The 27277-nt window shown below is 54.6% G+C and overlaps 2 protein-coding genes across 4 annotated transcripts in view; both read right to left on the bottom strand.

The window, feature by feature from the left end:
- Nucleotides 1–12531, bottom strand: part of LOC130210684 (WD repeat-containing protein 62-like) — a 35118-nt gene extending 22587 nt beyond the window's left edge. The window contains exons 1-13 of the mRNA XM_056441167.1: nt 12312–12531; nt 11093–11184; nt 10952–11014; nt 8777–8834; nt 8537–8704; nt 8293–8430; nt 8019–8201; nt 6323–6471; nt 6068–6257; nt 5370–5501; nt 5072–5253; nt 4143–4234; nt 3955–4080 (exon numbers count right to left, since the gene is read on the bottom strand). Of these exons, the coding sequence (XP_056297142.1) occupies nt 3955–4080; nt 4143–4234; nt 5072–5253; nt 5370–5501; nt 6068–6257; nt 6323–6471; nt 8019–8201; nt 8293–8430; nt 8537–8704; nt 8777–8834; nt 10952–11014; nt 11093–11184; nt 12312–12413 (1675 nt within the window). The 5' untranslated portion in view covers nt 12414–12531. The remainder of the gene's footprint in view (nt 1–3954; nt 4081–4142; nt 4235–5071; nt 5254–5369; nt 5502–6067; nt 6258–6322; nt 6472–8018; nt 8202–8292; nt 8431–8536; nt 8705–8776; nt 8835–10951; nt 11015–11092; nt 11185–12311) is intronic.
- Nucleotides 12532–13232: 701 nt separating this feature from the next.
- Nucleotides 13233–27258, bottom strand: rffl (ring finger and FYVE-like domain containing E3 ubiquitin protein ligase). Of its 3 annotated transcripts, none has more exons than XM_056441641.1 (8): nt 26961–27258; nt 25564–25739; nt 21866–22063; nt 21573–21791; nt 21268–21472; nt 16610–16633; nt 16332–16525; nt 13233–16244 (listed from the first exon to the last, which is right to left on the bottom strand). In XM_056441641.1, the coding sequence occupies exons 2-7, from the start codon at nt 25735–25737 to the stop codon at nt 16338–16340; spliced, it is 1008 nt and encodes a 335-aa protein (XP_056297616.1). In that variant the 5' UTR covers nt 25738–25739; nt 26961–27258; the 3' UTR covers nt 13233–16244; nt 16332–16337. The 3 variants fall into 3 exon arrangements, with proteins under 3 accessions (XP_056297616.1, XP_056297615.1, XP_056297617.1); XM_056441640.1 differs by lacking the exon at nt 26961–27258 and adding an exon at nt 26479–26954; XM_056441642.1 differs by lacking the exon at nt 26961–27258 and adding an exon at nt 26593–26954.
- Nucleotides 27259–27277: the final 19 nt, after the last annotated feature.

Raw genomic sequence — 27277 nt, 5'->3', positions numbered from 1 at the left:
AAATTTTTTTAAATTTTTCCCCCCCTTTTTTTTTCCGGGTGTGCCTTGCAGGGGGTTTGGGGTTCCCCCCCGGGGGTTTTGGGGTTTTGGAGAACCCCCCCTTGGGCCCACCCCCAAAACCCCACCCCCCCCCCCCCAAAAACCCCCCAAAATTTGGGGCCCCCGGGGGTTGGGAAACAAAATAAAAGGGGTTTCCCGGGAAATGGGGTGGGAGGGGTTTGAAATAATTAGGCTAGCTGCTAACCCTATATATAGTTATGGTCATTACGTTGCGCATGGCTTCAATCCGTCTGTTGTCGTCCTCCAGCAGCATGTCATTCTGTCTCTAGGTACGACCGACTCCCGTATCCCAGGTCCGCACTGGAGCTCAGGGCTTCTCACGTTGCGTGGCTACGTCCTGGTCTCAGACCATCGATCCACGCTGCTCGTCCTAATGCTGTTCAATATTCATCGGCCCGACGTCGTGCCACCCTGTCGCTATGTACAGGTGACTGGCAGTACGGTGGTTCCTGTAATGGCGGCTGGAGTTGAAGCGTGTCTGTGATCAATACGCTGGTGCGCGATGTGGCAGTGCTCTGTCTCCTAGCCAGGCGGTTGCTCATTCTGGAAGCATGCGGGCTCACTCTGTTTGTCTCCACAGCGTCATCTCCTGGTCGCACAGACTCCGAGTCTCCGTGTCGCGCCCAGAGCTCCGGCGCTCAGTCTGGTCAGCTTAAACGTCTGATAGTTGTACAGATGTGAGTCATCTGATCGCCGTTGGACGCCGTCATGATAAGGGACGTCAGATCGGTGCTCCAGTATATATATAAGTGAAAAGTAGCAGTGTAGCTTGCTGGACGTGGCGGTCCTGCAGGTACGGCCACGTGGGTTTCATGGATGAGTGGTCCAGTGTCGAGCGTTCCCAGTGGTGGTCCTGGTGGCACCGTTGGACACAACAAGTTGTAAAACAGGCAGTTGATGAAGGGTGAAGCAAGCTGAGGTCAGCTGGTAGGCAGATGGAAGCAGACGACTGGCTGTCGGTGCAGGTAGGGTGTGTCGTCACAGTCTCAGCTGTCCGAGCGGCTGGTCCCGGTGCAGCAGGGTCAGGTCAGCCTTGGTGTACAGTAGTCCGGTGTAGTAGAGTGTGGCACTGAGTGAGCAGTGGTGGTGGTGGTGGCGGTACTGGTGGCACTGAAGGTGGCGGTGGCAGCGGCAGTGGTGGTAGCGTGGCAGTGGCAGCACTGGCGGTGGCAGTGGTGGTGGCAGCGGTGGTGGTGGCAGTGGTGGTAGCTAGTGGCGGTGGCAGTGGTGGCAGCAGTGGTGGTAGCAGTGGCAGCGGTGGTGGTGGCGGTGGTGGTGGCGACGGTGGCGGCGGTGTGATGGCAGTGGCAGCGGTGGTAGTGCAGCAGTGGCGATCAGTGGTGCTGGTGTTGGCGGTGGTGGTGGCAGTGGCAGTGGTGGTGGCGGTGGTGGTGGCGGTGCTGGTGGTGATGAGTGAGAGTGGTGGTGGCAGTGGTGGTGGCGGTGGTGGTGGCAGTGGTGGCTGGTGGTGGTGGCGGTAGTGGTGGTGGCAGTGGTGGTGGCGGTGGTGGCGGTGGTGGTGGCGTGGCAGTGGTGGTGGCAGTGGTGGTGAGAAAGGCGGTGGTGGTGGCTGGTGGTGGTGGTGGCAGTGGCGGTGGCAGTGGCGGTGGTGGTGGTGGCCGGTGCTGGTGGTGGTGGCGGTAGTGGTAGTGGCAGTGGTAGTGGCGGTGGTGGTGGCGGTGCTAGTGAGTGGTGGCGGTGGTAGTAGTATTGGCGGTGGTGGTAGCGGTGTGGCGCTGGTGGTGGCAATGACGGCAGTGTGGTGGTAAGCAGTGGTAGTATTGTGGTGGTGGTGCTAGTGGCAGTGGTGATGAGTGGTAGTGGCAGTGGCAACGCTGGTGGTAGCGGCAGCGGTGGTAGTGGCAGCACTGGCGGTGGCGGTGGTGGTGCTGGTGGCACGGTGGTGGTGGCAGTGGTGCGGTGGTGGCAGCAGTGGTGAGTGGCGGTGGTGGTGTGGTGGCAGCGGTGGTGGCGGTAGTGTGGTGATTGCTGGTGGTGGTGGCGGTGCTGGTGGCAGTGGTGGTGGCCCGGTGGCAGTGCTGGTGGTGGTGGTGGTGGTGGCGGTGGCGTTGGCGGTGGTAGCGGTGGTGGTGGTGGCGGTGGTGGTGGTGGCGGTGCTGGTGGTGGTGGCAGCACTGGTGGTGGCGGTGGTGGTGGCGGCGGCGGTGGTGTGGTGGCAGTGGTGGCCTGGTGGTGGTGGCAGTGTGGTGGCGGTGGTGGCAGCGGTGGCTGGTGGTGGTGGTGGTGGTGGCAGTGGTGGCGTGGTGGTGGCAGTGGTGTGGTGGCGGTGGTGGTGGCGGTGGTGGTGGTGGCGGTGGTGGTGGCGGTGGTGGCAGTGGTGGTGGCGGTGGTGGCAGTGGTGGTAGTGGCAGCGGTGGTGGTGGTGGTGGTGGTGGTGGCAGTGGTGGTGGCGGTGGTGGTGGCGGTGGTGGTGGTGGCGGTGGGTGGTAGTGGTGGTGGCAGTGGCGGTGGCAGTGGTGGTGGTGGCAGCGGTGGCGGTGGCGGTGGTGGTGGTGGCAGTGGTGGCAGTGGCAGTGGCGGTGGTGTAGTGGTGAGTGGTGGCAGTGGTGGTGGTAGTGGTGGCGGTGGTGGTGGCAGTGGCAGTGGTGGTGGCAGTGGTGGCAGTGGTGGCGGTGGTAGCAGTGGTGGCAGTGGTGGTGGTGGTGGCAGTGGTGGTGGTGGTGGTGGCGGTGGCGGTGGTGGCAGTGGTGGTGTGGCGGTGGTGGTGGTGGTGGTGGCAGTGGTGGTGGTGGCAGTGGTGGTGGTGGCAGTGGTGGCAGTGGCAGTGGCGGTGGTGGCAGTGGTGGCGGTGGTGGCGGTGGTGGTGGTGGCAGTGGTGGTGGTGGTGGTGGTGGCGGTGGTGGTGGTGGCAGTGGTGGTGGCGGTGGTGGTGGGTGGTGGTGGTGGTGGCGGTGGTGGCAGTGCTGTGGTGGTGGCAGTGGTGGTAGTGAGTGGCGGTGGCGGTGGTGGTGGCGGTAGCAGTGGTGGTGGTGGTGGCGGTGGTGGTGCGGTGGCAGGGTGGTGGTGGTGGTGGTGGTGGTGGCAGTGGTGGTGGCGGTGGCGGTGGTGGTGGCGGTGGTGGCGGTGGCAGTGGTGGTGGTGGTGGTGGTGGTGGCGGTGGTGGTGGTGGCAGTGGTGGTGGTGGCAGTGGTGGCGGTGGTGGTGGCAGTGGTGGTGGCAGTGGTGGCAGTGGTGGTGGCAGTGGTGGCAGCAGTGGTGTGGCGGTGGCGGTGGTGGTGGTGATGGTGGCAGTGGTGGCAGTGGTGGTGGTGGTGGCAGTGGTGGTGGTGGTGGTGGCGGTGGTGGTGGTGGTGGCGGTGGTAGTGGTGGCAGTGGTGGTGGCGGTGTGGTAGTGGTGGTGGCAGTGGGTGGTGGTAGTGGTGGTGGTGGTGGTGGCGGTGGTGGTGGTGGCAGTGGCAGTGGTGGTGGCAGTGGTGTGGTGGCAGTGGTGGCAGTGGTGGTGGTGGTGGTGGTGGCAGTGGTGGTGGTGGCGGTGGCAGGTGGTAGCGGTGGTGGCAGTGGCGGTGGCAGTGGTGGTGTGGTGGTGGCAGTGGTGGCAGTGGTGGTGAGTGGCAGGTGGTGGTGGCAGTGGTGGCAGTGGTGGCAGTGGTGGCAGTGGTGGCAGTGGCAGTGGTAGCAGTAGTGGCGGTGGTGGTGGTGGTGGTGGTGGCAGTGGTGGTGGCAGCGGTGGTGGTGGCAGCGAGTGGTGGCAGTGGTAGTGGCAGTGGTGGTGGCAGTGGCAGTGGTGGCAGTGGTAGCAGTGTAGCAGTGTGGTGGCAGTGGTAGTGGTGGCAGTGGTGGCAGTGGTAGTAGCAGTAGTAGCAGTAGTAGTAGCAGTAGCAGTAGTAGCAGCAGTAGCAGTAGCAGTAGTAGCAGCAGTAGCAGTAGTAGTACCAGTGAACTTGACGGCGGTGATGGCGGCCGAGTGGTCGCTCAGAGTCTGCTCCAGGCTGTAGTCCTGGTCCAGGTTGAAGATGTGGATCAGTCGATCTCTGCTGGCCGACGCCAACAGGTTCACACCTGCAACAACGACATCATAAGTCCACCTGCAGGGCGGAGAGGAACCTGACCTTTGACCTTACCTGTGGAGGTGGGAGAGAACTCCAGACACAACACCTCCGAGTCGTGAGCCTCGATCTTCACCAGCTCGTCCAGGAACTCCAGACCGAAGATCCTGATGTACGGGGAAAAAAATGTAATATATATATATATAAACACACAGACAGTTTTTTAACAATATTCATTATTAAATATTAATTAATCTTCAAAATATATCACATTTCTATTTGTTATTAAGGGTTTTAATGAAGACATTCCGGTAGTTTGGCATAAATGAGCAAAACGATGGAAACATGACATCATCGTTAAGTCGCGATGATGTCACCGTGTAGTCGCGAGGATGTCGCCATGAAATCGTGATGTCATCAAAAAGTTGTGATGATGTCACCGTGAAGTCGTGATGATGTCACCGTGAAGTCGTGATGTCATCGTGAAGTTGTGATGATGTCACCGTGAAGTCGTGATGATGTCACCGTGAAGTCGCGATGATGTCACCGTGAAGTCGTGATGTCATCAAAAAGTTGTGATGATGTCACCGTGAAGTCGTGATGATGTCACCGTGAAGTCACGATGATGTCACCGTGAAGTCGTGATGATGTCATCAAAAAGTTGTGATGATGTCACCGAGAAGTCGCGATGATGTCACAGTGAAGTCGCGATGATGTCACCGTGAAGTCGCGATGATGTCACCGTGAAGTCGCGATGATGTCACCGTGAAGTCGTGATGATGTCACCGTGAAGTCGTGATGTCACCGTGAAGTCGTGATGTCACCGTGAAGTCGCGATGATGTCACCGTGAAGTCGCGATGATGTCACCGTGAAGTCGCGATGATGTCACCGTGAAGTCGCGATGATGTCACCGTGAAGTTGTGATGATGTGACCGTGAAGTTGTGATGATGTCACAGTGAAGTCGTGATGATGTCACCGTGAAGTCGTGATCGTGCGTCTCACCGCAGGTTTCCACAGCGGTCTCCGGCTGCCAGGTGTCGTCCATCAGGACTGATGCTCAGGACTCTGACGCCAGATTTCCCATCAGCCCCGACGGCGGCCTCCCCCCCTCTGTCCCCCCCCCGCTCCGCCTCGGCCTGCAGGTGCTGGGTGTTCTCGCCCACGTACAGGATCCTCTGCAGGTCCTGAACACAACCAGGAAGTAGGGCAGGATCAAATACTCGTGTGCTTGCACACTCTTACTCGTGTACTTGTACTCGTGTATTGTACACTCATAGTGGTGTACTTGTACTGCTCTTACGTTGCTGTAGAGGTTCCCCGGGCCAGTGGGCGGGTCGGTGGTCCAGACTCTGACGGTGTTGTCAGAGGAACAGGTGAGGAAGCAGGAGGGAGGAAGATGAGCCGGAGACCTGTCTGTCTGCTCTGGATACACCTGGAGAGAGAGAGACCTGTCTCACCACCACACCAGTATGTACTATGTACTCAAGGCCGCTGGGTCTGTCTCTGTCTGGCGTTGTTGACCCTTGTCTGAGGGAGAGCTGTGTGTGCCCTCTCAATCATCTTTGTAGATGTCATTTAAGCCTAATATAACACAATATAAAAGTGTAATGTACCCTATGTATATATGTTGTGGAAGCACACAATTTGAAACATTTTAACCATTACATTACATTACATGTCATTTAGCCGACGCTTTTATCCAAAGCGACTTACAATAAGTGCATTTCAACCTAGAGTACAAACTAAGAACAAGAAGAATACAGGAAGTAACATTTCCTCAACATAGTCGAACTACAAAAGTACCATAAGTAAGTGCTATCTAAGTGCCACTGAAGTGCAAATCTGTGTTTTAATCCAGATATAGTCGGAAAAGGTGTGTTTTCAGTCTCCGACGGAAGATGTAGAGACTTTCTGCTGTCCTGATGTCAGTGGGGAGCTCGTTCCACCACTGAGGAGCCAGGACAGCCACCACAAAGTACTCCAGGAGTACTGCAGTACCTCGACGCTCCACACACAGCTGCTGTGGTACAGAGCCGAGTACAGCTTCCAGGCGTTCCTCACGTCTTTGACGTCCCACACATACACGCTGTGGTCGTTGTACACACTCGTCAGCTGTCTGGCCGCGGGGTCAAAGGTCACGGCCCACGTGTCGGGGTAGCGAGCTGCGGGACCGGCGGGCAGCGGGACGCTGTGGGAACAGAGGAGGTGGTCAGGGCGTGTCCTGGCATGGCTCAGGGCGCTGTAGTGCGGTACCTGATCTGCGTGAGGTCCACCCCGAGGCGGTGAGGCCGCGGCAGGGTGCTGACGTACTGCAGGCCGGAGGGGCTGAACACCCGGATGACCCCGTCGGCACAGCCGCAGAACACCACGTCCTCGCTGACCGCCAAGCAGCTGGCCGACGACTGGCAACAACAACAACACAGCCTCAATAACCAGGAGCTTTCATTTTGAATGAAGATGAAAGGACCGTTGGTTTGGGAGTACTTTACATGGGTGTACTTTACATGAGTGTACTTTACGTTGTCCAGGTGTACTTTACGTGGTCCGAGTATACTCTACGTTGTCCCGGTGTACTTTAAGTGGTCCCGGTGTACTCTACGTTGTCCCGTTGTACTTTACGTTGTCCCGGTGTACTCTACGTGGTCCCGGTGTACTCTACGTGGTCCCGGTGTACTTTACATTGTCCCGGTGTACTCTACGTGGTCCGGGTGTACTCTACGTTGTCCGGGTGTACTTTACGTTGTCCGGGTGTACTCTACATGGTACAGAGGTACTTTACGTGGTCCTAAGTGTACTTTACGTGGTCCCGGTGTACTCTACGTGGTCCGGGTGTACTTTACGTGGTCCCGGTGTACTCTACGTGGTCCCGGTGTACTCTACGTGGTCCCGGTGTACTCTACGTGGTCCCGGTGTACTCTACGTGGTCCGGGTGTACTTTACGTGGTCCCGGTGTACTCTACGTGGTCCGGGTGTACTTTACGTGGTCCCGGTGTACTCTACGTGGTCCGGGTGTACTTTACGTGGTCCGGGTGTACTTTACGTGGTCCGAGTGTACTTTACGTGGTCCGGGTGTACTTTACGTGGTTCGAGTGTACTTTACGTGGTTCGAGTGTACTTTACGTGGTTCGGGTGTACTTTACGTGGTCCCGGTGTACTTTACGTGGTCCGGGTGTACTCTACGTGGTCCGGGTGTACTCTACGTGGTCCGGGTGTACTCTACGTGGTCCGGGTGTACTTTACGTGGTCCCGGTGTACTTTACGTGGTCCCGGTGTACTCTACGTGGTCCCGGTGTACTCTACGTGGTCCCGGTGTACTCTACGTGGTCCCGGTGTACTCTACGTGGTCGGTGTACTCTCGTGGTCGGTGTACTCTCGTGGTCGGTGTACTCTCGTGGTCGGTGTACTCTCGTGGTCGGTGTACTTCGTGGTCGGTGTACTCTCGTGGTCGGGTGTACTTTCGTGGTCGGTGTACTCTACGTGGTCCGGGTGTACTTTACGTGGTCCCGGTGTACTCTACGTGGTCTGGGTGTACTTTACGTGGTCCGGGTGTACTTTACGTGGTCCCGGTGTACTCTACGTGGTCCCGGTGTACTACGTGGTCGGTGTACTCTACGTGGTCCGGGTGTACTTTACGTGGTCCGAGTGTACTTTACGTGGTCCGGGTGTACTTTACGTGGTCCCGGTGTACTCTACGTGGTCCGGGTGTACTTTACGTGGTCCAAGTGTACTTTACGTGGTCCGGGTGTACTTTACGTGGTCCGAGTGTACTTTACGTGGTCCGAGTGTACTTTACGTGGTCCGGGTGTACTTTACGTGGTCCGGGTGTACTTTACGTGGTCCCGGTGTACTCTACGTGGTCCGGGTGTACTTTACGTGGTCCGAGTGTACTTTGCGTGGTCCGGGTGTACTTTATGTGGTCCCGGTGTACTCTCATGTGCTCCTCACTGACCTTGAGGTTGACCCAGGCCTCCAGGTGTCGGCTGCTGTTAAACAGACACAGCAGACCGGAGCTGGTGATGCAATAGGTGCTGGACGCCATGAGGCCACGCCCACACACCACCCCACTGAACACGCTGTTCTTATGGTCGCCGAGCAACCCTGAGCGACCAATCAGAGGCACCGTGCTGTTCACCTAGATACAGGATGTCAAATAGTTAGTCCAGGCCGCCGGTTGGCTGAGCAGAGACAGTTGGTGGTGATGAGCTGTGATTGGCTGATGGTACCCGTCGTTCTTTGGAGGCGTTCAGGTACCAGAACTTGACGTGTCGGTTCCCTGCAGTGACGAAGTAACTGTTGTCCTGAGAGAACGACACGGCGAACACTCGGCTGGACACTTTGTTGGAGGCGATGACGGCACCTTTCTGCTCAAAGGCACAGAGGCAGAAGGGAAATCACCGTCATGTTTTATTATCAATTACTGAATTAGTAATGTACACCACTGTGTGTGTGTGTTGTGTGTGTCCTCACCTTCCAGTCCCACACACTCACAGTCATGTCATGCTGGTACCCCACAGACACAATGTAGCTGCTGTTGGTGGAGAACGCGACGCAGGAAACTCCGTATTTATGAGACTGAACCTCGGCCACCTGACCTCCATCCACCTCCCACACCCGCACACAGGGCATGTGGCCACTCTGAAACACACACACACACTCAGGTATACACACCTGCACAGAGAGGCAGCCGTGTCTCCGCTCAGCGCCTACCTCTCCAGTGACCAGGTGCTTTCCATCAGGGGAGAAGGCCAGAGCGCTGAAGGGTTTCCTGAAACACACACACACACACACACATTACAGCTTGCAGGGGCTCAGAGAGGCCAGCAGGTGGAGGTCGTGCAGCAGGTGGAGTCGTGCAGCAGGTGGAGGTCATGCAGCAGGCGGAGGTCATGCAGCAGGTGGAGGTCGTGCAGCAGATGGAGGTCGTGCAGCAGGTGGAGTCGTGCAGCAGGTGGAGGTCGTGCAGCAGGTGGAGTCGTGCAGCAGGTGGAGTCGTGCAGCAGGTGGATTCGTGCAGCAGGTGGAGTCATGCAGCAGGTGGAGGTCATGCAGCAGGTGGAGGTCATGCAGCAGGTGGAGTCGTGCAGCAGGTGGAGTCATGCAGCAGGTGGAGGTCGTGCAGCAGGTGGAGTCATGTGCAGCAGGTGGAGTCATGTGCAGCAGGTGGAGTCGTGCAGCAGGTGGAGGTCATGCAGCAGGTGGAGTCGTGCAGCAGGTGGAGGTCGTGTAGCAGGTGGAGGTCGTGCAGCAGGTGGAGGTCATGCAGCATGTGGAGTCGTGCAGCAGGTGGAGGTCATGCAGCAGGTGGAGTCGTGCAGCAGGTGGAGTCGTGCAGCAGGTGGAGGTCATGCAGCAGGTGGAGTCGTGCAGCAGGTGGAGTCATGCAGCAGGTGGAGTCGTGCAGCAGGTGGAGTCGTGCAGCAGGTGGAGTCGTGCAGCAGATGGAGGTCATGCAGCAGGTGGAGTCGTGCAGCAGGTGGAGGTCGTGCAGCAGGTGGAGGTCGTGCAGCAGGTGGAGGTCATGCATCAGGTGGAGTCGTGCAGCAGGTGGAGTCGTGCAGCAGGTGGAGGTCATGCAGCAGGTGGAGGTCGTGCAGCAGGTGGAGGTCATGCAGCAGGTGGAGTCGTGCAGCAGGTGGAGGTCATGCAGCAGGTGGAGTCGTGCAGCAGGTGGAGGTCATGCAGCAGGTGGAGGTCATGCAGCAGGTGGAGGTCATGCAGCAGGTGGAGTCGTGCAGCAGGTGGAGTCGTGCAGCAGGTGGAGGTCATGCAGCAGGTGGAGGTCATGCAGCAGGTGGAGTCGTGCAGCAGGTGGAGGTCATGCAGCAGGTGGAGGTCATGCAGCAGGTGGAGTCGTGCAGCAGGTGGAGGTCATGCAGCAGGTGGAGGTCATGCATCAGGTGGAGTCGTGCAGCAGGTGGAGTCGTGCAGCAGGTGGAGTCGTGCAGCAGGTGGAGGTTGTGCAGCAGGTGGAGTCGTGCAGCAGGTGGAGGTCATGCAGCAGGTGGAGGTCATGCAGCAGGTGGAGTCGTGCAGCAGGTGGAGTCGTGCAGCAGGTGGAGGTCATGCAGCAGGTGGAGGTCATGCAGCAGGTGGAGGTCGTGCAGCAGGTGGAGGTCGTGCAGCAGGTGGAGGTCATGCAGCAGGTGGAGTCGTGCAGCAGGTGGAGGTCATGCAGCAGGTGGAGTCGTGCAGCAGGTGGAGGTCATGCAGCAGGTGGAGGTCATGCAGCAGGTGGAGGTCATGCAGCAGGTGGAGTCGTGCAGCAGGTGGAGTCGTGCAGCAGGTGGAGGTCATGCAGCAGGTGGAGTCGTGCAGCAGGTGGAGTCGTGCAGCAGGTGGAGTCGTGCAGCAGGTGGAGGTCATGCAGCAGGTGGAGTCGTGCAGCAGGTGGAGGTCATGCAGCAGGTGGAGTCGTGCAGCAGGTGGAGGTCATGCAGCAGGTGGAGTCGTGCAGCAGGTGGAGTCGTGCAGCAGGTGGAGGTCGTGCAGCAGGTGGAGGTCGTGCAGCAGTTGGAGGTCATGCAGCAGGTGGAGGTCATGCAGCAGGTGGAGGTCGTGCAGCAGGTGGAGGTCATGCAGCAGGTGGAGTCGTGCAGCAGGTGGAGGTCATGCAGCAGGTGGAGTCGTGCAGCAGGTGGAGGTCATGCAGCAGTTGGAGGTCATGCAGCAGGTGGAGTCGTGCAGCAGGTGGAGGTCATGCAGCAGGTGGAGTCGTGCAGCAGGTGGAGGTCATGCAGCAGGTGGAGGTCATGCAGCAGGTGGAGTCATGCAGCAGGTGGAGTCGTGCAGCAGGTGGAGGTCATGCAGCAGGTGGAGTCGTGCAGCAGGTGGAGTCGTGCAGCAGGTGGAGTCGTGCAGCAGGTGGAGGTCATGCAGACCTACCTGCACACGTTGGTGATGTGGCGCTGCTTGCTCCTCTGCGGGTGGAGCAGGACGATGACGCAGCTGGAACACAAACACGGCGTGGTGACAATGAGTCGCCTCCTTCTCACCCGCACGCACCGAGAAGGAGGCGGGGCTTACCCTGCAGGGTAGGCGATGAGCCCAGATTTGGGGTCAGAGGTCAAACCGCTGCTGCTGGCCGTGCTGATGCCCAAAACCTTCTCCAGACTCACCTGAAACACACACCGTTCACAATAAAAGCCTCCGGGAGCAGATCAGGTCCTCACAGCAGGAGGTCAGGACCTTCATCCAGGTTCGTGTTCTCTCTCTCTCTCTAGGTAACTAATCACAATTGAAAGCTCTTTGATCAATATGTATTGATCACTAATGATCCTGATCAATGGATCCTGTATTCATCTGTCAAACGACCACAGAAAGAGGAGCCGCTGTTCTCTCCTCTGTACTTCCGGTGTGCGGGATTAACTGGTTTTTGGATTAACTGGTCTTGGTAGCGTGCATGAGGCAGATGTGCCTAGGAGTGGCCTCGAGTTGCCTCTCAGGACCCGCCTCCACTAACTAGGAAATGCACATTTCCATCGTTTAGCCTCTCTGTCACGTTCTTTTTAATGTAACGCTAATGTTTTAAATACTAAACACGGATGACTTTGCTGTAAAATGTGATACCTGTTCGGGAGGCTGTAGCTGAATACTCTACTCTGTGCAGCACTCACTGGTCCAGATTAAACATGACTGTTACCTGTTGTTACGATAAGTACACACATTGAATAACTACACACAGGAGCGTGTCTTTAGACACATGACGGGGGAGCAGCTCCAGCCTTCGTTTAGGATTTCGACGGCATTAACGAAACGTTTTCCACCTTCATGACGATCATATCACTTGTTGACTGGCGATAAAAATAAATAAATAAATGGATAAAGGTTAACGCCAATAATCGAACCCGCGATCATCTGCGACCACAGGGCCTCCTCAGTGGCATCCCAACTACCACTGAGCTATAGAGGAATATGGGTTGATTACAGTCAGTTTACGTTTTAGATTAGTCGAGACGGGTCCTGAGAGGCAACTCGAGGCCACTCCTACGGAACATCTGCCTCATGCACGCGTACCAAAACCAGTTAATCCCGCACACCGGGTTCATCCTGCGGGGTCACAGCTTTCCCCGTAACCACCTGAGCTCGTTGCTGTGAGAAGTTACGTTATGACGTCACCGTGCTGTAAACCGTTTACGGTTCTCAGCTCCAGACGTTGAGCAGAGCTCCTCATCTCGTCTTCACATAGCTCGGTCGCACTTTGTTCACAGCACCCTCCGATGCTAACAGGTTAGCTCAGACCTACCCGGCTGGACGGCTTCTTGCCCCGGCTCTGTCGGCTCTTCCTCCCCGCCGGTTGTCTCCTCTTCCCGGTGTTAACCGAGCCGCTGTCCGCTCCCTCCGCCATGACGTCACCTGGTCAATGAGCGTCTCCGCCGCGCGGCGCTGGTCCACGGAAGGTCCGCTGAGGGGAGCCCGGAGCTTGTCCGTTTACCGACTCTTCGCTGTTGTTGACGATGGAGGCTTAGCTTAGCTTAGTTTAGCTTCACGCTCGCGAGGAAACCTGACACCTCTCTCTGTGGCGGGAGTCCTGTTCAAACCAAGCCCCGCCCACTACATTGTCAATCACCAATGAGCAGCCGAGGTCCCGCCCTCTAACCTCAAAGCACCCAATGGACAGCCACCGACCTGCCCACCGTCGGCCAGCCCGCCAATCACAACCATAGGATTAATGAAGCCACCCAAACAGTTAAATACTCGTAGATAGAATACAGGGCTCTCAAGTTTTGAAGACAGGCAAGCGTGAGATTTCCATCAGCACCCGATACAGCTGACCGTTGCGCGCGCCGGCATCGGAGCTCTGCAGCGGAACAATCGATCGGCGTATTGAACACCCCTGCATTCAAGCATTAAATAGCCGAGAGGTTTTTTCAGCGTGAGGGATTCGATGTGTGGCGGGAGACTTGAGAGCCATGAGAATATAATTAGTAAAATAAAGAATATAAAAGTAAAATTATAAGAAACTATTAAACAAATTATAATACATCTTGTATCGTCAACAACTGAACAAGGTGTAATGTAAAACATTACAAATAACCAGTAATAGATTGTAACTCGACTATATTGATGTTCTATACACAGACTCTAACAGTCGGCTTGTTTGACCCTACTAATAAATAAAACTAACATACTTCTGGACAATGTGAAGAGACACAGGACACACCACTGGAAGAGACTGCTTTTATTCGAAAAGTCCACTCAGAAAACTAAAGATTCTTCAAAATTACAATATTTCATGTTCAACAGATTCCAGTGAAGCTTTCTCACTGAGACTAAGGCAGTGGTTCCCAAACTGTGGGTCGGGACCCCTCCACTGGGTCACGAGCCAGAACCCTTTGATCCTCAAACTATTATTTAAATGACACAATTAAAAGAGTATAATCTGCTTTAGTTGAACTAGCCTCAACACTTCAGAGCTGCTGGATGCTAGCACGTCAGCTAACGATGCTACGGATACCTGAAGGGTTTCGTCCAATCAAACTCACACAGTGCTGCGATTATAACGCTCGTCACGTGTATTGAAGCTGCTCCACGAGTGTAACTTGGAGATGATTAATCCCCAAGTCAGAAAGGCTGAAAATACAAAACATCAATGCAGAAAAACAAAGAAAATCAAAAATATTCACAACAAAAATAAACCATAATAATCTCACAAGAACAACAACAAACTAAAAATGAATTCCCGCATTGTTCCTGGAGAACCAGTTCCTCTTCTTTGTTAAAACAACGGGTTAGTGCATTCAGAGTTTGACTGCTAAAGACAGTCTGCTGGTTAGTAAAGGCTGTTCTCTCTCGTCTTTTAAGGACACGTGGCGTTCCTCAGGGACGCGTCCTGGGACCTCTGTTGTTTCTATTACACATGAAAGAACACTCTAAAATGTAGCAAACAACTCGTCTAACAAGTGGAGTCCCTCAGGGACGCGTCCCAGGACCTTTAATAGTAAGAGAACCCTGACGTTCAAAGAGGTCGGGCTGTTTCAAAGCTCTTCCAAGCTTCTTTATTGCCCTTAATGTAGTCACAAAGCCCAGTCTAAAAACACTGTAAACAAAACAGTATGTTTCTAACTACAGAATATAAAATCCCCCAAAATCCTCAAATTCCCAGAAAATAGAAAGAACAAATGGGTCCATGCTTAGCTTAGCACAAAGACTGGAAGCAGTGGGAAACTGCTAGCTTAGCGTAGCACAAAGTACAACTGTGTGTATGCGTCTGCTGCCCCCTGGTGGCAGTTAATCTGCCAGATGGGGGCATTAGTGCCAACAAACAGCTGACTATAATATGGTGTGTGTTGGAATGTGTATGAGACTGGATTTAAATCTGTAAACTCGACATGTCCGTGGTCGTAGTTCCTTTTAGAACAGAGATCACTTGATTCCACGGGGTCTGGTTCCTGAGTTCGTCGGCGGTGGTTTCCAGCCGAGCGTTTGGTCCCAGCGGGCCGATTCTTTAAACGGTCAAAGAACCGGGAAGGCTCCACGAGCTTCAGGTCGGGTCGTAGATGAGGACGTTTGTTCATTTCACGTCAAAGAGCTCAATCGAGAACAAAGCTAATTGTTAGCTGTAGCATCAAAGCTAATTGTTAGCTATAGCATTTAAGATAATTGTCGTAACTTCCTTGAAAGAATGTATATTTGAAGTAAAACAAACATCATTTAAAAATATTTCATCATTCACATTTGTTGAACTGTGTTTTGTCTGTTGTAACTTGGTGACTTGTTGACTTGGTGACTTGTTGATTTGGTGACTTGGTGATTTGTTGACTTGTTGATTTGTTGATTTGGTGACTTGTTGACTTGGTGACTTGTTGACTTGTTGATTTGGTTACTTGTTGATTTGTTGACTTGGTGATTTGTTGACTTGTTGATTTGGTGACATGTTGATTTGTTGATTTGTTGACTTGTTGATTTGTTGACTTGTTGACTTGTTGATTTGTTGACTTGGTGACTTGTTGATTTGTTGACTTGTTGACTTGTTGACTTGTTGTGACTGTTCCTCAACTACATTTAAAGTATTCCCGGCCGGTTGTTCAGGAGAGGGAGGATCTGAAGGGGAACAGCAGCGTTCAGACCCATCACTTCTCTCTGCTCACCTGCAGTCTGAGTGACAGGTGGCGCTGGGGGCGGGCTCAGGTGGCGCTGGGGGCGGGCTCAGAGGGCGACCTCCTGCTGGGGAGGTCACCTGAAGGCAGCCAACGGAGGGGCTGACGTCTGATCAGCTGCTGGTGTGAAGGTGAAGAGGGAGAACAGACAGAAGGCCGAACTGCTCCCTCTTCACTTCCCGGAGCTCTGTGGTGAACTCACGGACTGTAAAGCAAGCTAAGGGGCTCTGAGGGGCTCTGACGGGTTCTGAGGGGCTCTGAGGGGGTCTGACGGGTTCTGAGGGGCTCTGAGGGGGTCTGACGGGTTCTGAGGGGCTCTGACGGGTTCTGAGGGGCTCTGAGGGGGTCTGACGGGTTCTGAGGGGCTCTGAGGGGTTCTGAGGGGCTCTGACGGGTTCTGAGGGTCTCTGAGGGGGTCTGACGGGCTCTGAGGGGTTCTGAGGGGCTCTGATGGGTTCTGAGGGGCTCTGAGGGGGTCTGAGGGGCTCTGAGGGGGTCTGACGGGTTCTGAGGGGCTCTGAGGGGGTCTGACGGGTTCTGAGGGGGTCTGAGGGGGTCTGAGGGGCTCTGACGGGTTCTGAGGGTCTCTGACGGGTTCTGACGGGTTCTGATGGGCTCTGAGGGGTTCTGAGGGGTTCTGAGGGGGTCTGAGGGGCTCTGAGGGGTTCTGAGGGGCTCTGAGGGGGTCTGAGGGGCTCTGAGGGGTTCTGAGGGGTCTGAGGGGCTCTGAGGGGTTCTGAGGGGCTCTGAGGGGGTCTGAGGGGTTCTGATGGGCTCTGAGGGGCTCTGAGGGGGTCTGAGGGGTTCTGAGGGGCTCTGAGGGCTCTGAGGGGTTCTGAGGGGTTCTGAGGGGGTCTGAGGGGTTCTGAGGGGTTATGAGGGGCTCTGAGGGGGTTCCAGGCCTCCTCCCGGTCCAGGTGAGGCGTCTCTTTGGTAGAACCCCCTTCAGAGGAGGTACAGAGGAGTTTAAAAAGGTCAAAGTTCATGAGTCAGTCGACATTCAGCGCTCACGTAAGGCCACTTGTCCCTTCTAGAAAAATAGAGTTAGCTAAATAGAGTTCATTCCTTTGATGGTGATCCTGCAGAAGAAGAAGAAGAAGAAGGAGGAGGAGGAGATGTAATAACTGGGACTGGAAGCATCAGTCTGCAATGCATTGGTGGTTCACCTGGGCTCAGGACCGGAACACGTGGACGGCCCGGACCACGTACTGCCGGCACACGGGGCACTCGCTCATCCTCTTGCCGCACTTGGTGCAGGTGATCATGTGACCACACTCCAGCAGCACGCAGTCGATGGGGCAGTCCATGCAGATCTTACACAGGTTCTCCTCCTGACCTGCAGACCCCCCAACGCCGGACTCTGAAGGAGACAGAGACCGCGGACCCGGTCAGACCCGGTGGAGGAGAGGAGGACCTGGTTCTGGCAGAGGACACAGAGACTCACCTGAGCAGGTCCCCAGGCTGGCGGCTGGAAGACAAACGGATCATTAATGTCTTCATCAACTGGTCCACCTGAGGGCCTCTGGTCCTGGTCCTCTACAGTCCTCTGGTCCTGACCCTCTTCAGTCTTCTGGTCCTGGTCCTCTACAGTCCTCTGGTCCTGACCCTCTTCAGTCCTCTGGTCCTGGTCCTCTACAGTCCTCTGGTCCTGGTCCTCTTCAGTCCTCTGGTCCTGGTCCTCTACAGTCCTCTGGTTCTGGTCCTCTACAGTCCTCTGGTCCTGGTCCACTACAGTCCTCTGGTTCTGGTCCTCTACAGTCCTCTGGTCCTGGTCCTCTACAGTCCTCTGGTCCTGGTCCTCTTCAGTCCTCTGGTCCTCTACAGTCCTCTGGTTCTGGTCCTCTACAGTCCTCTGGTCCTGGTCCTCTACAGTCCTCTGGTCCTGGTCCTCTTCAGTCCTCTGGTCCTGGTCCCCTCTGGTCCTGGTCCTCTACAGTCCTCTGGTCCTGGTCCCCTCTGGTCCTGGTCCTCTACAGTCCTCTGGTCCTGGTCCCCTCTAGTCCTGGTCCTCTACAGTCCTCTGGTTCTGGTCCCCTCTGGTCCTGGTCCTCTACAGTCCTCTGGTCCTGGTCCCCTCTGGTCCTGGTCCTCTGGTCCTGGTCCTCTACAGTCCTCTGGTCCTGGTCCTCTTCAGTCCTCTGGTCCTGGTCCTCTACAGTCCTCTGGTCCTGGTCCTCTACAGTCCTCTGGTCCTGGTCCTCTTCAGTTCTCTGGTCCTGGTCCTGGTCCTCTTCAGTCCTCTGGTCCTGGTCCCCTCTGGTCCTGGTCCTCTACAGTCCTCTGGTCCTGGTCCTCTACAGTCCTCTGGTTCTGGTCCCCTCTGGTCCTGGTCCTCTACAGTCCTCTGGTCCTGGTCCCCTCTGGTCCTGGTCCTCTACAGTCCTCTGGTCCTGGTCCCCTCTGGTCCTGGTCCTCTTCAGTCCTCTGGTCCTGGTCCTCTACAGTCCTCTGGTCCTGGTCCTCTTCAGTCCTCTGGTCCTGGTCCCCTCTGGTCCTGGTCCTCTACAGTCCTCTGGTCCTGGTCCTCTTCAGTCCTCTGGTCCTGGTCCTCTACAGTCCTCTGGTCCTGGTCCTCTACAGTCCTCTGGTTCTGGTCCTCTACAGTCCTCTGGTCCTGGTCCTCTACAGTCCTCTGGTCCTGGTCCTCTACAGTCCTCTGGTCCTGGTCCTCTTCAGTCCTCTGGTCCTGGTCCTCTACAGTCCTCTGGTTCTGGTCCTCTACAGTCCTCTGGTTCTGGTCCTCTACAGTCCTCTGGTCCTGGTCCTCTACAGTCCTCTGGTCCTGGTCCTCTACAGTCCTCTGGTTCTGGTCCTCTACAGTCCTCTGGTCCTGGTCCTCTACAGTCCTCTGGTCCTCTACAGTCCTCTGGTTCTGGTCCTCTACAGTCCTCTGGTCCTGGTCCTCTACAGTCCTCTGGTCCTGGTCCCCTCTGGTCCTGGTCCTCTACAGTCCTCTGGTCCTGGTCCCCTCTGGTCCTGGTCCTCTACAGTCCTCTGGTTCTGGTCCCCTCTGGTCCTGGTCCTCTACAGTCCTCTGGTCCTGGTCCCCTCTGGTCCTGGTCCTCTACAGTCCTCTGGTCCTGGTCCTCTACAGTCCTCTGGTCCTGGTCCTCTACAGTCCTCTGGTCCTGGTCCCCTCTGGTCCTGGTCCTCTACAGTCCTCTGGTCCTGGTCCCCTCTGGTCCTGGTCCTCTACAGTCCTCTGGTCCTGGTCCCCTCTGGTCCTGGTCCTCTACAGTCCTCTGGTTCTGGTCCCCTCTGGTCCTGGTCCTCTACAGTCCTCTGGTCCTGGTCCCCTCTGGTCCTGGTCCTCTACAGTCCTCTGGTCCTGGTCCCCTCTGGTCCTGGTCCTCTTCAGTCCTCTGGTCCTGGTCCTCTACAGTCCTCTGGTCCTGGTCCTCTTCAGTCCTCTGGTCCTGGTCCCCTCTGGTCCTGGTCCTCTACAGTCCTCTGGTCCTGGTCCTCTTCAGTCCTCTGGTCCTGGTCCTCTTCAGTCCTCTGGTCCTGGTCCTCTACAGTCCTCTGGTCCTGGTCCTCTACAGTCCTCTGGTCCTGGTCCTCTTCAGTCCTCTGGTCCTGGTCCCCTCTGGTCCTGGTCCTCTACAGTCCTCTGGTCCTGGTCCTCTTCAGTCCTCTGGTCCTGGTCCCCTCTGGTCCTGGTCCTCTACAGTCCTCTGGTCCTGGTCCCCTCTGGTCCTGGTCCTCTACAGTCCTCTGGTCCTGGTCCTCTACAGTCCTCTGGTCCTGGTCCTCTTCAGTCCTCTGGTCCTGGTCCTCTACAGTCCTCTGGTCCTGGTCCTCTACAGTCCTCTGGTCCTGGTCCTCTACAGTCCTCTGGTCCTGGTCCTCTACAGTCCTCTGGTCCTGGTCCTCTTCAGTCCTCTGGTCCTGGTCCTCTACAGTCCTCTGGTCCTGGTCCTCTACAGTCCTCTGGTCCTGGTCCCCTCTGGTCCTGGTCCTCTACAGTCCTCTGGTCCTGGTCCTAGTCCTCTGGTCCTGGTCCTCTACAGTCCTCTGGTCCTGGTCCTCTTCAGTCCTCTGGTCCTGGTCCTCTACAGTCCTCTGGTCCTGGTCCTCTTCAGTCCTCTGGTCCTGGTCCCCTCTGGTCCTGGTCCTCTACAGTCCTCTGGTCCTGGTCCTCTACAGTCCTCTGGTCCTGGTCCTCTACAGTCCTCTGGTCCTGGTCCTCTTCAGTCCTCTGGTCCTGGTCCTCTACAGTCCTCTGGTCCTGGTCCTCTTCAGTCCTCTGGTCCTGGTCCCCTCTGGTCCTGGTCCTCTACAGTCCTCTGGTCCTGGTCCTCTACAGTCCTCTGGTCCTGGTCCTCTACAGTCCTCTGGTCCTGGTCCTCTACAGTCCTCTGGTCCTGGTCCTCTACAGTCCTCTGGTCCTGGTCCCCTCTGGTCCTGGTCCTCTACAGTCCTCTGGTCCTGGTCCCCTCTGGTCCTGGTCCTCTACAGTCCTCTGGTCCTGGTCCTCTTCCTCTCCTGGTCCTCTCTACAGTCCTCTGGTCCTGGTCCCTGGTCCTGGTCCTCTCTGGGTCCTCTCAGTCCTCTGGTCCTCTCTCAGTCCTCTGGTCCTGGTCCTCTGTCCTCTGGTCCTCTACAGTCCTCTGGTCCTGGTCCTCTGGTCCTCTGGTCCTCTACAGTCCTCTGGTCCTGGTCCTCTACAGTCCTCTGGTCCTGGTCCTCTGGTCCTGGTCCTCTACAGTCCTCTGGTCCTGGTCCTCACAGTCCTCTGGTCCTGGTCCTCTGGTCCTGGTCCTCCAGTCCTCTGGTCCTGGTCCTCTGGTCCTGGTCCTCTACAGTCCTCTGGTCCTGGTCCTCTTCAGTCCTCTGGTCCTGGTCCTCACAGTCCTCTGGTCCTGGTCCTCTACAGTCCTGGTCCTGGTCCTGGTCAGTCCTCTGGTCCTGGTCCCTCTGGTCCTGGTCCTCTACAGTCCTCTGGTCCTGGTCCTCTGGTCCTGGTCCTCTGGTCCTCTGGACCTGGTCCTCTGGTCCTGGTCCTCTACAGTCCTCTGGTCCTGGTCCCCTGGTCCTGGTCCTCTACAGTCCTCTGGTCCTGGTCCTCCTGGTCCTGGTCCTCTACAGTCCTCTGGTCCTGGTCCCTGGTCCTGGTCCTCTACAGTCCTCTGGTCCTGGTCCTCTTCAGTCCTCTGTCCTGGTCCTGGTCCTCTGGTCCTGGTCCTCTACAGTCCTCTGGTCCTGGTCCTCTACAGTCCTCTGGTCCTGGTCCTCTACAGTCCTCTGGTCCTGGTCCTCTTCAGTCCTCTGGTCCTCTGGTCCTGGTCCTCTACAGTCCTCTGGTCCTGGTCCTCTTCAGTCCTCTGGTCCTGGTCCTCTACAGTCCTCTGGTCCTGGTCCTCTACCGTCCTCTGGTCCTGGTCCTCTACAGTCCTCTGGTCCTGGTCCTCTACAGTCCTCTGGTCCTGGTCCTCTGGTCCTGGTCCTCTACAGTCCTCTGGTCCTGGTCCTCAGTCCTCTGTCCTGGTCCTCTACAGTCCTCTGGTCCTGGTCCTCTTCAGTCCTGGTCCTCTGGTCCTGGTCCTCTACAGTCCTCTGGTCCTGGTCCTTCAGTCCTCTGGTTCTGGTCCCCTCTGGTCCTGGTCCTCTACAGTCCTCTGGTCCTGGTCCCCTCTGGTCCTGGTCCTCTACAGTCCTCTGGTCCTGGTCCTCTGGTCCTGGTCCTCTGGTCCTGGTCCCCTCTGGTCCTGGTCCTCTACAGTCCTCTGGTCCTGGTCCTCTTCAGTCCTCTGGTCCTGGTCCCCTCTGGTCCTGGTCCTCTACAGTCCTCTGGTCCTGGTCCTCTACAGTCCTCTGGTCCTGGTCCTCTACAGTCCTCTGGTCCTGGTCCTCTTCAGTCCTCTGGTCCTGGTCCTCTACAGTCCTCTGGTCCTGGTCCTCTTCAGTCCTCTGGTCTTGGTCCCCTCTGGTCCTGGTCCTCTACAGTCCTCTGGTCCTGGTCCTCTTCAGTCCTCTGGTCCTGGTCCTCTACAGTCCTCTGGTCCTGGTCCTCTACAGTCCTCTGGTCCTGGTCCTCTACAGTCCTCTGGTCCTGGTCCTCTACAGTCCTCTGGTCCTGGTCCCCTCTGGTCCGGTACTCACCCCGTAGGTTCTGCTGGTCCTGGTACAGCCGCCTCACCCTCTCCATCAGCTCCCACTTCTCACAGCAGCCTTTGTAGTTCACGAAGTTCCTGGCCAGGATTTCCTTGAGCTGCCGCACGCTGAGCGCCTCCACGTCCTCCAGGCGGCTCAGGTCCGTCAGCGAGGCCCGGCGCCCCGAGGGCGGGGCCTCCTCCGGGTCCCAGTTCTGAACCGGACGAAGACACCGAATCAAGACCTGAACCGAGACCCCGATCGAGACTTAAAACCAGACCCGGACCGAGTCTCCCCCGCCGTGCGGGTCTCACCTGGTCTTCGTCCTGAGCGTCGGGCTCGGGGGGGCCGGGCTCTGTGGGCGGGGCTTCGGGCTGCGCGGCCGGGGGCTCTGGGGAGTCGGGAGTCACGCTGGAGATGCGAGGTGCGAGGTCAGGGGGGTCAGAGGTCACCGAGGAGGGGATCGGGGTCTCGGGGGCGGACTCGTCCGATGGCGAGGACTGCTGGCCGAGGACCAGCTCCACCAGCTCCTCCTGAACGGGGGAACGGAGGGTTAGCGGGGGCGGGGCGCGACCTGCATGCGGCTCGGCGGAGGACAGGAAGTGACCTTCTCTCTGCACAGGTGGGTGGACACCTGGTGCAGGTGCAGGTAGTCCCGCAGCTCCTTCACCTTCAGCTTCATCAGCTCTGCCCGCTCCAGCAGGTTTCCGTAGAAACGCTGACAGGTGTGGCAGAGGCGGGGGCGGGGCTCCAGCTGGGCGGAGCAACGGCTGCAGTAGTCCTTCTGACAGTCTTCACACACATGCTGGTGTGGGGGGGGAGAGAGAGAATATTTATAATGTTAAAAACTGTGTCACGTGTCACAGCCCAAAGGTCAAAGGTCGGCTGGTCGTCGCCCTTTAATAAACAATTAAAGGGATATTTCACTTTATCGGCCATGAAAGGAAACACAAATCACTCTGCTGTGTCTGGCTCCAATGAGTAGTACACATAGTACACGTAGTACACACGAAGTACACGTAGTACACGTAGTACACGAAGTACACACGAAGTACACGAAGTACACGTAGTACACACAAAGTACACATAGTACACGTAGTACACGGTACACGTAGTACACGTAGTACATCTAGTACACAGAGTACACCAAGTACATGTAGTACTGTTTGCTTCTCGTTTACTTCCCGTTTTCTTCTCGTCTACTTCCCATTCTCGTCTCTTCCGTTTGCTTCGTCTACTTCTTTGCCCGCTTGCTTCATATTTACTTTGCTTCTCGTTTACTTCCGTTTGCCCTACTTCGTTTACTTCTCATCTACTTCTGCTCCCGTCTGCTTCTCGTCTACTTCCCATTTGCTTCTCATCTACTTCCCGTTTGCTTCTCGTCTACTTCCCGTTTGCTTCTCGTTTACTTCCTGCTTCTCGTTTACTTCCTCGTTTGCTTCGTTTGCTTCCGTTTACTTCCATTTCGTTGCTTCGTCTACTTCCCGTTTGCTTCGTTTTACTTCCGTTTACTTCTCATCTACTTCGTTTGCTTCGTTTACTTCCCGTTTGCTTCTCGTTTACTTCCGCTTGCTTCGTCTACTTCCATTTACTCATCTACTTCCCGTTTGCTTCTCGTCTACTTCCCGTTTTCTTCTCGTTTACTTCGTTTACTCGTCTTTCTGCTTCCTGTTTGCTTCTCTCTTTACTTCGCTCTCGTCTACTTCCCGTTGCTTCGTTTACTTCCCGTTTGCTTCTCGTTTCGCCCGTTTTTCTTCGTTTACTTCCCGTTTGCTTCTCGTCTACTTCCGTTTGCTTCTCGTTTACTTCCGTTTGCGCTCTCTTCCGTTTGCTTCTCTCGTCTACTTCCATTTACTTCTCCTCGTTTACTTCCCGTTTGCTTCTCATTACTTCCCGTTTGCTTCTCGTTTACTTCCCGTTTGCTTCTCGTCTACTTCCCGTTTGCTTCTCGTCTACTTCCCGTTTGCTTCTCGTCTACTTCCCGTTTGCTTCTCGTTTACTTCCGTTTGCTTCGTTTACTTCCATTTGCTTCTCGTCTACTTCCGTTTGCTTCTATCTACTTCCGTTTACTTCCATTTAACTTCTCATCTACTTCCCATTTGCTTCTCATTTACTTCCTGTTTGCTTCTCGTTTACTTCCCATTTGCTTCTCGTCTACTTCCCGTTTGCTTCTCATTTACTTCCCGTTTGCCTCTCGTTTACTTCCCATTTGCTTCTTGTCTACTTCCGTTTGCTTCTAAATCTACTTCCGTTTGCTTCTCGTCTACTTCCGTTTCTTCTCATTTACTTCCGTTTGCTTCTCGCTTACTTCGTTTGCTTCTCGTCCCATTTGCTTCGTTACTTCCCGTTTGCTTCTCTTTACTTCCCGTTGCTCTACTTCCCGTTGCTTCGTCTACTTCCGTTTGCTTCTCATTTACTTCCCTACTTCCCGTTTGCTTCATTGCTTCGTCTACTTCCCGTCTCTTCCGTTGCTTCTCATCTACTTCCGTTTGCTTACTTCCTTTACTTCCGTTTGCTTCTCCTACTTCCCGTTTGCTTCTCGTCTACTTCGTTTGCTTCTCATTTACTTCCCGTTTGCTTCTCATTTACTTCCCGTTTGCTTCTAGTCTACTTCCCGTTTGCTTCTCATTTACTTCCCGTTTGCTTCTCATTTACTTCCTGTTTGCCTCTCGTTTACTTCTCGTCTACTTCGTCTGCTTCTCGTTTACTTCCCGTTTGCTTCTCGTCTACTTCCCGTTTGCTTCTCGTCTACTTCCCGTTTGCTTCTCGTTTACTTCCCGTTTGCTTCTCGTTTACTTCCTGTTTGCCTCTCGTTTACTTCCTGTTTGCTTCTCGTTTACTTCCTGTTTACTTCCCGTTTGCTTCTCGTCTACTTCCCGTTTGCTTCTCGTCTACTTCCCGTTTTCTTCTCGTTTACTTCCCGTTTGCTTCTCGTCTACTTCCCGTTTGCTTCTCATCTACTTCCCATTTGCTTCTCATTTACTTCCTGTTTGCTTCTCGTCTACTTCCCGTTTGCTTCTCATTTACTTCCTGTTTGCTTCTCGTTTACTTCCCGTTTGCCTCTCGTTTACTTCCTGTTTACTTCCCGTTTGCTTCTCGTTTGCTTCTCGTCTACTTCCCGTTTGCTTCTCGTTTACTTCCCGTTTGCCTCTCGTTTGCTTCTCGTCTACTTCCCGTTTGCTTCTCGTTTACTTCCCGTTTGCTTCTCCTCTACTTCCCGTTTGCTTCTCGTTTACTTCCCATTTGCTTCTCGTTTACTTCCCGTTTGCCTCTCGTTTACTTCCCGTTTGCTTCTCGTCTACTTCCCGTTTGCTTCTCGTCTACTTCCCGTTTGCTTCTCATCTACTTCCCGTTTGCTTCTCGTTTACTTCCCGTTTGCTTCTCGTCTACTTCCCGTTTGCTTCTCGTCTACTTCCCGTTTGCTTCTCGTTTACTTCCCGTTTGCCTCTCGTCTACTTCCCGTTTGCTTCTCATTTACTTCCCGTTTGCTTCTCATTTACTTCCCGTTTGCTTCTCGTCTACTTCCCGTTTGCTTCTCATTTACTTCCTGTTTGCTTCTCGTTTACTTCCCGTTTGCCTCTCGTTTACTTCCTGTTTACTTCCCGTTTGCTTCCTGTTTACTTCCCGTTTGCTTCTCGTTTACTTCCCGTTTGCTTCTCGTCTACTTCCCGTTTGCTTCTCGTCTACTTCCCGTTTGCTTCTCGTTTACTTCCCGTTTGCTTCTCGTTTACTTCCTGTTTGCCTCTCGTTTACTTCCTGTTTACTTCCCGTTTGCTTCTCGTCTACTTCCCGTTTGCTTCTCGTTTACTTCCCATTTGCTTCTAGTCTACTTCCCGTTTGCTTCTCGTTTACTTCCCGTTTGCTTCTCCTCTACTTCCCGTTTGCTTCTCCTCTACTTCCCGTTTGCTTCTCGTTTACTTCCCGTTTGCTTCTCATTTACTTCCCGTTTGCTTCTCGTTTACTTCCCGTTTGCCTCTCGTTTACTTCCTGTTTGCTTCTCGTCTACTTCCCGTTTACTTCCTGTTTGCTTCTCGTCTACTTCCCGTTTGCTTCTTATTTACTTCCTGTTTGCTTCTCGTTTACTTCGTTTGCCTCTCGTTTACTTCCCGTTTGCTTCTTGTCTACTTCCCGTTTGCTTCTAGTTTACTTCCCGTTTGCTTCTCGTTTACTTCCCGTTTGCTTCTCGTCTACTTCCCGTTTGCTTCTAGTTTACTTCCCGTTTGCTTCTCGTTTACTTCCCGTTTGCTTCTTGTCTACTTCCTGTTGGAGGAAGCCTCCGTTGCATAGCCCTGTGAGCGGGGCTACCTTCTTGGCCGGGGTGTCGAGGCGCCCCCTGCAGGCCGTGCAGGTGAGCTCAGGAGGGGCCGGCTGGCTGCTGAAGCCGGAGTTGGTGTAGGCCTGGTGGTCCCTCTGGGCTGCAGGCGGGCCCCCGGGGGCCCCCGAGTCCAGACACAGCCAGTTACAGCAGGACACGAACATGGCTGAGGAGCACACGCGTGTGGAACACTTCAGACCGGCGTCACATGTCACTGAGCAGGACTTACGTCATACGTTACTGGACACCATGCTGTACATGTTTTATTTAAAAAGGTAAATAATATTGACATTGTATTAATAATAGAAAATAACATGTAGATCGGATTTATAAATATTGTTTTTAGCATAATATTGTATTTATAATGTTAAATAATGTGAATTCTCTTTATAATAAATAATATTTATATTGTAATTATAATGTAAAATAATATTTATTGTATTTATAATGTAATATGTATTGTATTTATGATGTAAAATAATATTAATATATTATTTATAATGTAATAATATTTATATTGTATTTATAATAAATAATATTTGTATTGTATTTATAACAAATAATATTTGTATTGTATTTATAAATCATTTTAAAATTGTATTTGTAATGTAAAATAAAATTGATATAGTATTTATAATGTAATAATCTTGATTGTATTTATAATGTAAAATAATATTTATAATGCATGTTTAATGTGAAATAATATATGTATATATAGTATTTATAAAGATATATATATATATTGTATTAAATGAATCATATTTATGTCTGTGAAGGTAAAATAATCTGAATATTGTATTTATACTATAGGTATAAAGTATTTATAATACTAGCTGTGTATTGAAGAGTATGTGAACACCATCGTTACAACACTAAAGTAATCCGCCTGTTCCGACTCCCAGTACCGAGGAGCAGGTCCCACCGGGATCGGGACCGGGTCTCCTGCTGGGCTCGTGCACCACGAAGTCTCTGCTGTGATCAATAATCCAGCGGATCGATGCGCGATAACCGAACTTCACCCGCGGGACGTGACAGTGAGATTGATCCGCCGGCAGAAGCTCTCCGCCCGAACCCTCCACTAGTCCTCCAGATCTGGTCCTCCGGGGCCGGGGAGTCCTGCTGGACGGGACCGGAGTCCGGTGCCCTGCTACGGCTACAGGCTACAAGCTACAGGCTACAAGCTATAGGCTACAAGCTATAGGCTACAAGCTAGCACCGGCTACGTCGCGAAGTTTAAAGAACCCGAGAAGGAAGACTAGTTAGTCCCGCTGGTTAGCTCCAGCTAGTTAGCCCCAGGTCCAGTACCCAGATCCAGGTCTACCAGGTCCAGTACCCAGGTCCGTGTCTACCAGGTCCGGGTCGACCAGCCCGGAAGGTGAAGTCTTACCTGTGACGCGCTGCTAGCAGGAAGCTAGCGAGCTCCTTAGTCACGGAACTAGTGTAACTAGTTCAACTAGTTAGTGAACTAGTTACACTAGTTACCGGGTGAGCCTCCAGCTGGCAGCAACATGGCGGACCAGGTCCTCCTGGAGAAACCACAAGGAGCCAGAACCAGGAAGAGACCCCAACTACACACACACACACACACACACCGTACTACACGCACACACACACCGTACTACACACACAGCAACTACACACCGTAGGCTACTTCACACACACACCGTAGGCTACTACACACACCAACTACACACACAAAAACAC

This window comes from Pseudoliparis swirei, chromosome 20 (genome assembly GCF_029220125.1).
Source record: "Pseudoliparis swirei isolate HS2019 ecotype Mariana Trench chromosome 20, NWPU_hadal_v1, whole genome shotgun sequence".
Taxonomy (NCBI): domain Eukaryota; kingdom Metazoa; phylum Chordata; class Actinopteri; order Perciformes; family Liparidae; genus Pseudoliparis; species Pseudoliparis swirei.
The sequence above is the reverse complement of the archived record's forward strand: the minus strand, read 5'-3'. Positions and strand labels throughout refer to the sequence as shown.